Genomic DNA, 16,128 nt, shown 5'->3' with positions numbered 1-16,128 from the left:
ACATGCATTTTAGCAACTGTTCCACTGGTAATGAGCTTTTCTCTTCTACAAATTAAAACTTTGAGCACTACTGTGTCTGGAAGCACTGTTAGTCTGTGGGGAATCTGCAAAAGTCTGTGATGTGAGAGCTAACATAAAAAACATTGAAATTTATTTAAATAAACTTTGTGGAAGGTTGTGATATATCCCTTTTAAAATGTCCTTCTCTCGTCTTGAATTGTCACTGGAGATAGTTCCCTTGCTTTCTCTTTTGTCCTGTGTGTAGCTGAACATTTGTACAGTGCCTGATAAATGGCTGCTGCTTGTCCTTGGTATTAATGCAATTGATGTAAAATTACACTTGCAACTTATTATCAGCATAAACGGGAATCCATAAGAGGGTTAATTTTGTAAAATATTGAAGAATTTTCAGGGTCTGCACTGAGCAGCAGTTTATGCCATCCTCTCCATGGTAGAACAAATGACGTTTCTACTTGGACAAGCTTTGTTTTATCGGGATCAGTAACCTTATCAGCAGCTGACCCAGAACTATAATATATGTTTGCGAATAGGTAACATGTGTCACAGTGAAATGCAGACTTGCCTCATAAGCAGGAGCATATAATGAAGATTTAATAATAGCAAAGACAAGAATGCACAGCTGTATGTGGCGGTAAAGTTTTTTTGTTAAGTGCAGCATTTTTATTCACATTATTAGAGCAGAGTCAATTGCGGTATCGTGTTTACTTCAGAAGTGCACTAGTGTTCACATATAAATGCATTGCACAACCATTTTCATGTTGCCACACTTGCTTGTGAATTTTTGGCTTCATTCAGAGAATATTTTTATATGAAGAACAAGTATGTGACCTAGTAGGTAGCAGAACAGGGAATGCCTGTCAGTAATTGAAATACAAGGTAACTATTGTTCTCAAAGGACCTTTAATTTGCTTGCACTTTCAAAATTGCTAGGTGAAGAGGATTTTCTTAGTGCAAAAGGAAAAGAGCTTTGAAAACCTACTGCTTAAATGGCGGATTGATGCTCTTTAATTTAAGATATGGCATCCCTGCCCCCAATATCAATACTCTGTCATTTTTCATGACTTATAATAAAGGGAGAGGAATGATAGTAGGGTCCTAAGATATAAAACAAGTCACCCATGTCTTGTGCGTTTTGACATTAACACTTCTCTTCTTTGACCTTTGACAGATTAGGCCTTGACCCAAAGCTGCTGGCCAAAATCCTAAATATGAGCTCAGGTCGCTGTTGGTCAAGCGATACATACAACCCTGTTCCTGGAGTGATGGAAGGAGTACCCTCAGCCAACAATTATCAAGGTGGCTTTGGAACAACACTCATGGCTAAGGTACATAACACTTGCATGTCAAGTATGTGCAATTGCTTCTTTCTGGGCTTCTAGCAAACGGTCTTCTCAGTGAAAATTTGTGATAACAGGATAATATATAGGCGTGAATAGAGGGGAACTGAGCTCTTCCTCTGGCTCTGAATTAATGAGTTATTTACAGGGCTTTTCCTTAGTCTCCAGCTTTTTTCTAGCCACTATTACTGCTGAGCCACTCAGTGAGATTATCTGCATGATCTTTCTGAGTTCTGCCTTAATAAAGGAGTCCCAATGGACCTGTGAATATAGTGAGCAAGCCATTTAGGTGCCTCTTGCATGACTGCTCTAGAATTTAGGAGCCTAAGTTCAAGAGAGAATTCAAGAGAGAGCACTGGAAATCCAAGTGACTTAATTAGGTGCTGATGGTAGCATAAGCATCTCAGATTTTGGGTCCACTCTCTTCCAGATACCTTTAACTGTGCTCCTAGGCATCTCTAGCAAGCCCTTCCTTGCAGAGCCAATTGCTTGTGTGTATGTCCTTCTGCCTAAGGCCATCTGGAATGCAGAAAGCAACCCACGCCACCACAGACTGATCTCCTGCAGGTTTCTGCACCATTCTGTGAGCTCTCCTGAATTGTCATAGCTGGTGACAGAAGAAGGGCTTCTCATGAGTAATTACATAGTAATCTAAATTGCTTGTCCACAAAGTGGGAGATGTGGGGTTTAGGTCCTTCTCAACAGTAGGAATTTGAAGACCTACTGGTATCCCATCCCAGGAGAATGCACTTACTGCCATGCTCTTGGCTTTTCCAAGAAAAGCACTGTCCTGAGTCACTCTGTGGTCAGGAAAGCAAAGCTTTTAGAGGCCAAAGAGCAAGGAGGTCAGAGCTCTGCATCCCACTGATAGGACACACAGCTGGACGAAGGAGATACAGAACTGTGACTCTTGAACTGCTTCTTCACTGAGAACAATGATTGCCTAAGGTAAATTATAAAATCAGCTCTGAAAGAGATGTCTCATCTAAGTGCATGAAATAAATCTGCACTGAATATCCATTTCATGGAGATACTGTCCTGAGGGAGGCATTTGGGTTCATACAGGATAGGTTTTATGCATACCATTTTATTGAGTGCTCCCAACCAGTTAGGCATTCTGTCCATTTTCAGCTCTTCCATGTAGGTGGAAATGTAGCACTTAAAACTAAAACAGCATTCTCAAAGCTGGTGAACTCAGATATTACCATGCAAATCTCCAAAGTGCTGGAGCTCTTATTGATACTGTTCATGTCATTTTGCAGTTGATTTAGGACAATTGGTGCATTTGCTCAATTAAATTATCCAACTTCTCTTCAGAGTGGGCCCAGAGTGTTTTGCATGTGGTAGCACCAAAAAGCTTTGCTAATGCTGCATGGCTCACAACCCCTCGATGGCTGCTACAATTTATGTTTATGGAACAATGATCAGGAACTTTCATTTCTTTGAAGAATGTGTTAAAATATTGAAAAGTAGCAGTTTTTACATTGTGTGCATGTCATTGAACATCGGGGACAATAAAGTGTTGTTTAAATTACAGACTTATAAAAAGCATTAGGTTATTACTTGGAGTTTGCCAGGCAATTAGAGATAAACAACCTGACCTTGGCCCTGCCTCAAAGCTTGTTGCCATGTTGTGTGTTGTTTTCAGAATCTGTTCTGCCTGTTGTGCCATGTTTCATGCTGCAATCTCTGTTCTCATGATTGATAGATCTCAATCTTGTCCAGAATAGCCTCATAGTGTAAATGCTATAGGGGCACACATTTTCTTCCCTCCCTTTTAAGTTTCTTTATAAAGGGTTGGTTTTTTTCCATCGGTCTTCATCTCCCCTGGAAGAATGCCCTGAAAGATCTTTCTTTAATTGAAGGAATAGCAGCCTGGTTTGTGCCTGTTGAAACTGCCAGCTTTTGGTTATAAAGCATCAATGATAACCAAGAGAGAGCTCCTCAGAGAGATTTGTAATTGCTGTTCACCTCTTCTGACTTGCCTCTCCTGACAGTCCTGAAGCCTTCTTTAGGCTGGAACCCTCAGTAAGAAGGAAAGGCATTAAATTCCTCTCATGCCTCTTGAACTATGCTCTGTTTTTCTATACAGATGGAAGATTTCTTGAATAAGTAGCCAAGACAGCTGATCATGTTCAGGCTATTCTTTGGTGCAATGGTGACCCTTCTAAGACACTGCCTTTTAGTTTGTAGAAAGAATTTTGCTGCTATCCATTTCATCCTGATGCGTGACATACTATGCAGTTTGTGAATTGTTTGAGGTGGGGACTTTTTTTTAAGGGAAATGCAGAGCACGATTTTGCCACTTAAGAAATAAAAAAGAATGTATTCAAAGGAGAAAGAGGTAGGTGAAACCCTGAGGCTGAGGAGAAAATATTCCACAGTGAAAATAACTAGGAGTGCCTCAGTAACAGTCACTAAACACTGTTACTAAACTTCAAGCTCCTGCTCACATATCAGAGATGGTAGAAGTCAAAGGCTTTCTTAAAAATATTTTGTCATCAAAATCTCTCAAACAGAGCCAGAGGAACTTTAAGTGTTTGGGTCAGAAAAGTTTGCCAGATACTTCTGAGAAGCTCTTTGGTCTTGAAATGTGATACTGAAGCATATAATTTAGTCAACTTACTGTGAAACCTGCTCTAAAGATTTTGCATTTTAAAAAAATCTAGTTTAGTTTACCACTCCATGTTTGTTTCCAAAGCATTGGCAGGCCAGAAGTTCCATCTTTCATTTACAGCACAGTTGCTAATTAAATGTCAACTTTGGATCCTGAGAAGAGCTAGATTTATATCATACTCCTCTTGAGTCATGTCAAGGCAGCCTTTGAGCTTTATTCCAAATGGCAGTTTCATTTACATCAACTGCAAAATAAATGCAAGGAACCAGGTAATTCTAAAGTGGAAGCAAATTCTGAAAGAGAATCTGTTTCCCTATTCTAAGCTGAGGAAAAGTGTTAGAATATTCAGTGCACTGAGACATCTGGAAGATGTTGTCAGTTCCAAAGAGTATAAGAGAAGCCATAAACTGTGCTCTCATTTTTACTTTTCCAAATAAGTCAGCAAAGGGGAATTTCTTTCCAAGCTGTTTTGTACTATTTCACTTGAGGAATCTCCAGCCTCAACTGAAAAGGTGCGAAATACTTCATAATCTGAAGCTAAAGATAAGCTTTACTTACATTTTCTTGTGTTTTTTTCCTTCAAAGCTCTAATTCATAGAATGGAGTTTTAAAAAAGCAAAACAACTTTCCTGCATTTCAGTCAGGAGTCCTTGTCCATTTGATTATTCAAATGTTATTGAATGCTTCAACCATCTTGGAGTCACACTTTCTGTACTGAAGTGAACAGAGCTACTTTATTGCCTTGGTTTAGGAATGCTATCCCCCAGTTTAGTATTCCCACAAAAAAACCCTGTGAGCTGCTCCCTTCCCCCTCTAGCCAGAGACACAAGAGGCAGAGATCATGGGTTGAGAAAAGAACTATTTATGGGAAGCAGCCATGATATAAGAACACAAACAGTAACAGCAACATACTAATAACAAAAGAGAGGATTATTTAAATGCAAAGTGTTCACCAAGCCCAGGACAATGAAAAGCAATGGTGGACAGAGCCACCCACCACACTTTTCTTCAACCAGAAAGGAACATCCTTTTTTCAGTGAAGCCCGAGAAAGTTCCTTTGCACATCCCAGCAATGGCAAAGGATGGTACCAAATAACATTGAGGTCTTGGCAATGCCCACATGGTGCCAGGCTCCACCCCCTCACAGCTGCTGCAAAAAGTTAACCTTGTCCATTGCCAACACCAGAACATCTATGAAATTGTATTTGTGCTAACAGTCCATTCAAAATTTTCAGGAATGGTTTCTGTGAATGTCCCTTCAGAGAGAAATAGATCAGTCACCACTACCAATGCCAAGTACTTTCACTAGGTTGGAATTAGATGACTCTGCCATTCTAATATTCCATTACATTAGTTAAGCTTTCTTGAATAAAATGAATAAAATGGGTACAGATTTCGCAAAGAGGGCTTATATATATATCATGAAATATCTTACTGTATGCAGGTTAAAGTAAGTGTTCCTGACTTTGTCAGCTCATCAGTCTTTTTCGCAGAGAAGAAATGATCTGCCCTGATGTAGATGAAAACTATTTTGGATTCTGTGACATCTGATATGTATGTTTTTCCCATTTTCCTAGAGCTTGAAGTCATTTGAGGGTAATAGGAAAAGTAACTATAATTCTGATTTGTATCAGAATGACCTTTATAGAGCCGATTTACAGATCGAAGTGACATTTAGAGAGTAGAGTAAGATCTTGAATTTCCTTGTGCTAATTCAAATCCAGACACACAGAAAGTAAAGACCTGTCTTGTAAGTCATCCCTGGGAAGTCAAAGGTGCTCTCAGCAGTACTACAGTCTTTCAGTTCTTCTGTATCAAGGATGGGAACCATCTGTCAGAGTAGGGGAAGAGCATCTTTCCTTGCAGGCTTGCAGAGCTGTGGTGAAGAAAGCTTTAAGCTAGAGTTATCTGGGGAGGGGTAACCTGCCTTCATCCCACTCCTGCCATTTTGATGCCAGGACAGCAATAGCTGTCCAGAGCCTGGAGGTGAATTGCAGGTCCAGCAGGAGAGCACATGAAGAACAGCACAAAAGAATTACAGCCATTCCAGCCAGTAAGTTTGGCTTAATCGGGGGCCAGTTTAAATGATTCTGTGCAAATGCTGTGTGTGCATACCTGCAAGGCTGTGATCTTACTGGCATCACAGAGACATGGAGGGATGACTCCTCTGACTGGGGTGTTGGAGTGGAAGGATTCAGGCTCTATGTCAGTTACCAGGTGGAGTGCATGGAGCTTTGCCTGGGGATAGAGGAGGAGTTGACTGAGAGTTTATGGGTCAGGGTTAACAGGAGAGTAGGGACAGGTGACATTATAGTAGGGACCTTCTACAGCCTATCAGATCTGAAGACTGAGCAAATGAGACAAATATAGACAAATAGGATCTCACATCCACAAGCCTTGGTCCTCAGGAGGGACTTCAATCACACTGATATCTGCTGGAGGAGCAGCACAGCAAAGCATAAGCAATCCAGGAAGTTTTTGGAATGTGTTGGTAAGAACCTCCGTCTCCAAAGACAGAGGAGCCAATAAGGAGAGGTTGTTATGTTGGACCTTGTTCACATCAGCAAGGAGGGGCTGGTGGGAAATGTGAATCTCAAGAGCAGCCTTGGCTGCAGTGATCATGAAGCAGTGTAGTTTGAGGTCCTTAGGGCAGCAAGGAAGGTACACAACTAGCTCGTGGACTTCAGGAGAGCCAGCTTCAGCCTCTGCAAGAATCTGCACAGTACAGTACCATGATAAGGCCCTGAAGGAAAGAGGGGCACAAGAGAGCAGGTTAATATTCCAGGATCACCTCCTCCAGGCTCAGGAACAATGCATCCCAACAAGGAGGAAGTCAGGCAAAACCATCAGGAGGTCTGTGCTGATGAACGAGTTACTGGACAAATTCAGTCACAAAAAGAAAGCCTGCAGAGGTTGGAAACAAGGACAGGTAGGCTGGGAAGAATACTGACAAATTTTCCAAGCAGCCAGGAATCAGGTTAGGAAAGCTGAAGCCTTCATAAAATTAGACCTGACCAGATACTTCAAGAACAGCACGAAAAGCCTCTATAGATACAGGACTTATATAGAGTTAGGACTTGGTTGCCCAGAATTTGGAGAAGGTGGAGCTACTCAAAGACTTTGTAAAGTGTGAGAGGTGGGCCCTTGCAAATCCCATTAATTTCAACAAGGCCAAGTGCAAGGTGTTGCACTTGGGTTGGGGCAATCCCAAGCACAAATACAGATTGGGCAAGGAATGGATTGAGAGCAGCCCTGGGGAGAAAGACTTGGTGGGGGGGTATGGGTGGACCAGAAGCTCAGTGTGACCTGGCAATGTGTGTTTGTAGCCCAGAAATCCAGTCACATCATGAGATGCATCAAAAACAACGTGGTCATCAGGTCTAAGGAAGCGATTCTCGCCCTCTGCTCTGCTATAGTGAGACCCCATGTGGAGTGCTGTGTCCTGCTCTGGGGGCCCCAACATAAGAAGGCCATGGACCTGCTGACTGAGTGCAGAGGAGAGTGGTGAAGATTGTCAGAGGGCTGGGTCATCTCTCCTATGAAGAAAGGCTGAGAGAGTTGAGGTTGTTCATCTTGGAGAAGAGAAGGCTCTGAGAAGACCTTATAGCGCCTTCCAAGAATTATAGGAAGCCTACAAGAGATATGAAGTGTGACTTTTGGAAATGTAGTGACAGGATAAGGGCTAATAGCTTCAAACTGAAAAAGGGTAGATTTAGATTAGATGCTAGGAAGGAATTCTTTACTGTGAGGCTGGTGAGCCACTGGCACAGGTTGCCCAGAGAAGTTGTGGATACCGCATCCCTGGAAGTGTTCAAGGCCAGGTTAGATGGAGCATGGAGCAGCCTGGTCAGGTAGAAGATGTCCCTTCCCAAGGTTGGGGACTTGAAATTAGATGATCTTTAAGGTCCTTTCCAACCCAAACCACTGAAAAACAGGAAGAAAATCAACCACACAGCAGATTGTATAAACCACCATAGTCCTGAATGGATAGGAAATACAGGCATTTACTAGTAATATTTGAGAGGTTCTTTTGCAACTTATTTGAAATATAGACCCCAAACATTGATTTCATTAACAAGATCTTAAAGGCAGCCTTCAGTGCAGGCATTACTTTCCTACCTACTTAGTCAAGAGATTTTTAATATATATCCAGGCCCTTGTTAGTGCTTCTGTCTTTGGGTTGTTTCATGTCTGATTCAGCTTAGAGTTCAAGCTACAGCCTAGCTGGCAGCTGACTCTTTCTGGCTAGCTATGGTTAGTCATAGTACCTGATATTCACCTTTGGGTTCTGCCCTATTTGTTTCAGATTATAACCGTAGTTGACTAAGGAGGACACATTTCAAATTTGTCCTCTTTGAACCTTCCCTCCCTCTTGTTGACCCAAATACAGTATTTAAAAACACAGTGGAACTCTTCTCTATGTGCCTCTATTAAACAAAATCATTAAAGAAAAAGTCATTCAAGAAGAATTTTGAGTTACAGCAGACCCAGGACTGCCCCCTAAGCAATTCTATAATACGTCCTTCCAGTTAGGCAACAAACCAGTTATATTCACTAAGTGACCTATGAGTCTCATTTTGATATTAACCATTTAAATTATAGTAAATGTATATTTGCTAAGTGCCTTCCATTTTCTGGTTCTTGAAATTTCTTCTGCCGGATTCGTAACCTGTTTATAGTAATAAAAAATTCCTCTTGCCAAAAGAACTGAATTATACTCTTAGAATCTATGTGAAATGCTTCAGCGAATAGCCAGGGAGATTTTCTTACTTGAGATGACATACTCAATGGGGAAGAAGATTCTGAGTCTTGCTACCAGGTTATATAAAGATCTAGAATCTTAAAATTCCTCCTGTTCTCCTCCTGTGCCTGACTGGTAAAGTTTGAGGTTTTTATGTTGAACAACATTGAATTACTGTTTTAAAAAATAAAAACTAGAAAAGACCTGCTTCCTCCACGTCTGATATCTTAAGGCCGGAGTATCGTACTTGCTGGCAGTAGAGTTCTTGTTACAGTGGAAGCCAAATAACCTATGATATTTACATGGCTGTTTATGTCCTTGTTGTTTCTCCCTTGACTTTTTCTCTTTTTCTTTCCCTCCATTCTTCCTCTCTGCCCTCTTCTTCCCTCTTCTTGCCCCCCACAGGATCTTGGCTTGGCCCAGATTTCTGCCACCAACACGAAGACACCAGTTCCTTTGGGCTCCCAGGCACATCAGATCTACAGGATGATGTGTGCCAAAGGCTATGCCATGAAAGACTTCTCAGCTGTGTTCCAGTTTTTACGTGAGGAGGAAAGCTTGTGAGCTGTCCTTTGGAAATGGACACAATAACAAACCACATTTTTTTATCCTTATAGCTCATTTGGAAATTTGTGGATTTAATCAAGCATCCTGCTTCCATACAGATTAATCATCTTTGGCTGTCCAGACCACAAAGAACTCCAGAGTTTCTTTAAAATTCTTGAAAAGGCAAGCTGCAGGGAAGGGGGATTGTTTGGCAATTAGCCAAGAGCAAGTCTTTTTTTTTTTTTTTTTTTAAAGAACCATCAAAGTTTTTTTCACTAGATGCAATAAATAAATATTTTTTTTATGAAACACTTAATTGTTCTCATATAAAATAACTTACTTTATGGCTACAGATTTAGTTGAATCATGAAAAATAAGAGAATGTTTTATTGCAATTTTATCATATATAGTGATCTATTAAAATTTAAAATTAATACCTTATGGAAAAAGGGAATATATGTTCAATGACAAAACACATCTTGAGATGGATTTTTTTTTTGTTTTGGACCTAGTAGCCTTGAGTTGATCAGAAGTTAATTTTTCCTGGGATTTAGATTGCAGATTAAGTTTATAGGCACGTGTTTTAAGTGGAAAGCTGTTACACCATGTTTACCTGATAGACTTAAGTCAAATAATACAGAATGTGTGTCTCTCTTGTAAAGCTCCGTTACTGTATTTTGCTAACCCAGTTTTATATTTTCTTGTATTCTGTCACACATTTTCAGAACTCAAGATCAGCACTTACCAGAAGTTCTAACAAAGTGTACATTTGTTTTAGGTAATTACTAAAGTATTTTAAATCTTAACAAACCCCATTATTTTGAAAAGAAATAAAATCTATACTGGTAAATGCTTGCTGCACAATTATTTGCTTTTTGTTTGAGTCTTGTACATGCAGTATTAACCAAAACTTACTCTAAGTGGTCTTATTTTCTAATTTTCTGGGTTTTCTACAGATTATCAGATCATCTTGCAAACCTAAGCCTTTCAAAATCTCTTGTTGTGAAATGCAGACAAATATATAATATATGCAAATGTATTTGCATACATATTACCCTAACCATTCATTTCCCATTGGTCTTGCCAAAGTACAGGTACATATTTGGCTTTATAAATACTCATGCTGATTGTACTAGAACTGCTCACATTCAAACTCTATGCTTAATGGTCAATTACGCATCTACATTCCCGTTTTGGTTGTGTGATGGATCCTTTTATAGATGCACATTAGGTTATCAAAATTGTGTGCTTGAATTAGCTCAATTCTGTCAATAATCAGACAACTTGGACACTCTCTTCCAACAAATTAGTAACATCATGCAAAAGCTATTAAACAGTAATAGTTGATCTCTTTTCAGCTTTCTTTGAAAACTGTTTGACATTCCAGGTGATTCGAGGATTTGGGATTCATTATTGTTATATATGAGTATAGAACTACTGAGAGCAATTGTACTTTTAAAAAATGGTTTGTCTCTCTTTTGTTAATAGTATTGTTTCTACAGGATTGCCTTCATTTAGGAATTAGACACAAAACTAGCTGTGGCACAAACAGCCACTCAGCTGCAACATGGCACCACAGTTGCCAGGTGTGTGGTTTGATCTTTGCTAACAGGATCCCATACTACATTTATTTCCTACAGGACTCCTGCCTCACATAAAAAGGGTAGATCTAGTCTTGTTATGACTTTGGGGTCAAGTAGTGAAGGTTGTTTTTGACAGTGGGATCCTTTTGCATTTGGACATTTTGTAATGGATGCGGTAAGGAATTGTAGGAGTGTTCAGTTTTTATCCTCTGTGTTTGGCTTGCAGATCTGTCTGGCATCACGGCACTTAGGGGAGACTTCCTTCTGCTGTCCACCCCAGCCTGTGGCTGCATTTGCTATGAAGGTGTTTGCTAAAACCCTGGGTTTACCTGTAGGCCTGGGCTTGCAGGAAGCATGATCATTTATTTTCTGAAGACATTACATGCACATAAAATTGTTGGGAGTCATGAGGGAAGAGAATATGCTCAGTGAGAGAGTTTTTGAAGTTTTTAGCCTCTGAAATCATAAAGCTTCTATTAAATATGTGGAACCCTCATTGTTATTTTTATGTTCCTCTCTAAGGCTTGTAGCTTAAGCTTGCTGGTGTTCTTTTCTCCTCCCTCATAATCTCTCATCAAATTTTTAATTCTCACTCCAAAGCACGGGGTGCTCAAGTTGAAGGAAAGTCTGCCAGAATGCCATTTTGGCAAACCAAGAAAGTGTTCCGTGGTCTCCTTCTTGGAGGAGAGTTGTGGCTGAAATTAAAAACAAACAAACAAAAGGAAAAAAAAAGCCAAAACCCCAGCTTCAGGGCAGACGGCCAGCACATAAAGTTTTAGAACAAGCAGTTAGTTTGGCAAAGTCAGAAGCAACTTCTTAAATAAATGTTGTTATAGAAAGTGCCTTGAAAACGTCAATGACGTCCAATACCTGAAGCCAGTAACATTATTTATATTAGAGCACTTTTTTTTTTTACTAATTTTGCAGGAGAATGTTTTATGACTGTATATGTATAGTGATGATAGAACCTGCTACCTATGGCTACTCTGCATGTGTATGTGTTTGTAATGTATCTTTTGCTTGAGGTATGATTCTGTCTCTGTGAAAATTAGGCAAATACCAAAACTATTTTTGTCACTGTCAGAGACAGGTTTTGAAAACTGTAATTTGTTGAGTTGGACAGAAAGGTGGTAAAACTGGTTGAATTTCTACACTAATTGCCATCCAGTACATACACACAAATTGGGCACATGAAATTAATGGCATATCTTGTAAATGTCTCAAAGGGAAACTTGAAGTGACTTCTTTTTAGTTTGAATCTCATACTAGCCCTCCCATCATGCTTACTTTGGAAACTCACCTATATCAAATGCATTTACTGACTAATAAGAAAACATTGACAACCAATAAAAGTAGTGATGTTTTTTTATTTTGAAAAGTCTTCAGCAGCCTTCTCTCATTTATGATTCAGTATAACCCATCTTAAGTAACTATTTTTGGTGATTGTTAAACAGAGGAGGCCTTCTCTTAAAACCTCTGAGTACTATATTGCTTTAACCTTATTTATGGCTCTTACAAGCCTCAGGAGAAGGAGGGGGTGTTCTGACCAAGTAAAAATATTATATGTGAAAGTCTGGCTCTGCTTTAATAAATGGGAATTTGGCCATTTAATTCAATACTGCCAAAATTTCACAGTGTGTGTTGAATGCCCACATGATTACACTGCAAATGTGTCCAAGATGCATCTTTGGAGCAGCTCAAGCACATCTCTCTGGCTGGGGTTGTTCCACATAACTGGCATTAGGATTATGAGAAGATGGGGTTGTGGCTGTGAGAGGAAGGATCCAGCACAAGCCACTGAGGTATGTATAGCCAGTCTCCATCCAATTCTTGTCCCACACTGGATGAGAGAGAGATACTGAGGAGCGCAAAATAGCTGCTGTCTCTGCCTGCATGAGCACAGAGCTACCTGTCTTTTCTGCTGTTTACATCTTTGAGCTCTGCCACTAGGAGTTTTTATCAAATGGCTTACAGAACTGCAAGACTGAAGCAGGCAGACAAAGGCTGCCATCACACAAAGGTTACTGTATTTATGCAGTAGATGTCTTTCTTTTAGTCTGCCAGCTTGATTTGTAAGATCAAATCTACCCAGGCACAAGTCTGAGGGTACTAACTTAATCAGCAGTGATACCTGTTGCTTTTTATTTGTTTTCATGTCATCATGATTTTCTCCTTCATATAAAGAGTGAAGGAGTATCTCAGCTTTCCTCAAGACAAGTTGAGAATATTGTGTGCCTTTATAAGACTGGCTAGTAAGCTGTGGAAACTTTGAAGCAGTTTGGAAACTTCTGTTGTGTTTCCTTGATTCAGTGACGCAATGTGGCATTAGAGTACTCTGCACTGCTTTTGTTTTTTTGTTGAACTTTAGTTCAGCATCTACAAGTTAGATTAAATGCTGCTTATGAAAAGCTCACGCTTTCAGTAGCAAGAATATATTTTCATTCTGTGCAACAACTTAATGAATGTGTGATCCTTGAAGGCTGCTGGTATTTTTAAGATCTGTTGCTTTCTATATATGCTTTGTCACAACCTGTCCAGCCTGCTGGCACAGTTACACATTAAATTTTTTCCAATAAGAATAACAGCAAAGGTTACAAAGTTTTCTTGGATGGACAAAAAATTAATATTTTTATGGCTGGTGTGTTCAATAGATGTGTGACATAGAGCTAGGCATCCATATGGCAGTGATTTTTTTTGGCTTTGGAATTCATCATGGATTGTGAGCACTTGGGGTAAATTGGAACAGGTGGATAAACCTTTCTAAAGTACTAAATGTCTCGTAACGACTTCTGTATAATTAAAAGCCGTCTGACTCTTTCTGCATTTTCACCTAGCTCTTCCTTTTGACCTTGACCCTAAGATGAGGTCTGGATTTTCATTTGAAGTAAGAAATAACTCCGTCTGTTTCTTCATCTAGTTTTACTGAGCCTCGATTAGTGATGACAGAGTTTGGTTTGTTAGAGTAAATGCTGTATATGGAGATAATAAATGTTCTAACATATGTTTTATGAAGATCATTGATTTCAAAAAGACTTGGAACACTGGCCAAAACTGACTGAAATCTAACTCATAAAAAGATGTTTGCCTGTACCTAAAATACAGCTACTCTGGAAAGAAATGCAAATGTTGTTAGAATGCATTTCAGTCCCTACAGCATTTTTAGAAAATAAATTAGTTGTAATTTTGACTTGTTGAAATTCAAAGGAGAAACCAGACAAGTAAAACAAAATTTGTAGGCTTTAAATGTGGCCAGGTGTAAGTTTTATTTGGCCAAAATCAAGTATTGCTGCTGTCCATCTCCAGTTTGAGAGCATGATGAGAAAATATGCAGACAGCTTAGGGCACCAGCAGCGGTAGGGAAGTAACTTAATACATTTTCTTTAATTCTCTGAGCTGCTTGCTTTGCTCTGAGTCTCCTTCCAGCTGATGTAACAGCATTAACTGGGCTGTAACCACTGGATGCAGGCATACCTGTAAGGTGGCTGGTTTGTATATCTGCATCTCCCTAATCCCAAAGGCTTTCCTGGGTAAATACTGGGCCAGCCGTGCTTTTTCCAGTACCTAAACTGTCTAGTTTGTGGCTAGTAACAATGGGCCATTTTTGCTTTTCAGTCTTGTTATTTTCCTGAAAACCTGGAAGCTTTCAACGACCAATATTTAGTAGGTTAATCCATTGGGTCTTGTAGCTGTTGCCTGTTTTACAGCATCCTTCTGGCAGTCTGTGCCCTGTTACTCATACTCTGCTTGTACAATACCTAAAGTCCCCTTGATGTTGTGTAATTGTGTCAGACAGCAGTCACACTGCAGTCCACAAAAAAGACTGACATCAGTCACACTCTGGTGACTGAAGCTGAAGCTTCAGCACTGGGATTTAAGATGTGCTTGGGTTCTTCTTCATTTCTGCTTTCAAGGTTTTCATACAAGTTCTACTTTATTTGAACCTATTCATTGCAGGGCAGTAAGAGCCCTCAGTATGTCAGTTGTTTGGAGTTTTTTCCTGAATTTGACTGTGTTCATTTGCTAATCATGCTCAAGAAAAAGCAATTTCTGGTCCTTGTCAGGAGACAGGGAGAAAAACACCACTAAGCAAATGGAGAGTGGTAGGTTACAGGACCTGATGCCAGCACGTTACTCTCACTGGAAAGCCGTTGGATCCTGTCCACACCTCCTATTGCTATGACTTTTCCTCTGCTTTTCCCTGGGTACATAAACTGTGTTCATTTATATCAATGCAAGCAGAGTCTGTGTTTTCTAAAAGAGGAGAAGTAAGCAGCATCTTGTGCTGTGTGACCCACTGGGTCTGTCAGGGGAAGGTGGTTCCTTGTAAAGCAGATAAGGGGGCCACAATCTGCTCCCTCCGGCACCATGATAAAGATGGAGACAGTGAGTCTGCAGACCTCTGTAGATACTGCCACTAAAGTCACAGCCTGCAGAATGCAGTTCCTGTCCCGCATCACACCACCCAGCTCTGCTCTCTGAGCAATAAACATCACACCAGCCTCTCCAAGCTCTCCCTGGGGCCACTTGTGGCTCTAGTTTTGGCAGCTTTGTCTGCCTCGGCCCTGGCTGCCTGGAATCTACTTCTGCACCTCTTCCCAAAAATTCCTTTTCCAGTTCTGTGCCTGAGCTGACTGTAGGCCTTCAGTATGCCTACAAATAAGATGCTAGGTCTTAACTTGCACTCCATGTGCTCCCAATAGTGCCAGAAAGCACATAATGAATGTGTCTCCCTTGTTTCTTCCAGACTTAATAAGTAAATGAAGTCATAAACAGTAAGCCAAAAGGATGGCGGTGGCAGGCATTTATGGGGTAATAGGAATTTGTTCATTGAACTGATCGTTGTTCTACTCTGTGACTGTGGTATCTCAGCTTTTTTTCTGAGAGCAGGAGTGATGTGGGTTTCTTTTCAAATGAAGAGGAGCCAAAACTGGCTCTGTCCACTGACCTATGGCTGTCACTTTGACAGAAATTCATTGTTTAAATCTGCAGTAAAAACAAAAAAGCCTCTTTTTTTTTTTTTTTTTGTTAAAATATAGCTAGTTTGCTTTGTAGGATTTTTTAAAATCAGTTTCCTGCACTAATGGATGCGCTAATCTGTTTGCTAGTATTTTACTTCCTTCTCCATCTGTGTAACAGCCTGTGTGTTATAGGCTACATATAACATCTAAAGTCACATTCAGGGATCTGTGAGAAACTCAAGTCTTAAGGTAACCCTGCCATGGTGCTGTTAATAACACATTGCAAACAAGAAAGTAGTAAGTGGAAATAATGCACTCATTTAGA

General features: G+C 40.1%; 1 protein-coding gene across 1 annotated transcript in view; it reads left to right on the top strand.

Moving 5' to 3' along the window:
- HIBADH (3-hydroxyisobutyrate dehydrogenase) overlaps nucleotides 1–10,126 on the top strand; it is an 85,730-nt gene extending 75,604 nt beyond the window's left edge. Inside the window, exons 7-8 of the mRNA XM_059469484.1 lie at nucleotides 1,190–1,346; nucleotides 9,122–10,126. Coding sequence (XP_059325467.1) covers nucleotides 1,190–1,346; nucleotides 9,122–9,280 — 316 coding nt within the window. The 3' untranslated portion in view covers nucleotides 9,281–10,126. The remainder of the gene's footprint in view (nucleotides 1–1,189; nucleotides 1,347–9,121) is intronic.
- The last annotated feature ends 6,002 nt before the right edge of the window (nucleotides 10,127–16,128 follow it).

Source organism: Ammospiza nelsoni, chromosome 1, assembly GCF_027579445.1.
Source record: "Ammospiza nelsoni isolate bAmmNel1 chromosome 1, bAmmNel1.pri, whole genome shotgun sequence".
NCBI classification, from domain to species: domain Eukaryota; kingdom Metazoa; phylum Chordata; class Aves; order Passeriformes; family Passerellidae; genus Ammospiza; species Ammospiza nelsoni.
This window is presented reverse-complemented; position numbering and strand designations above follow the sequence as displayed.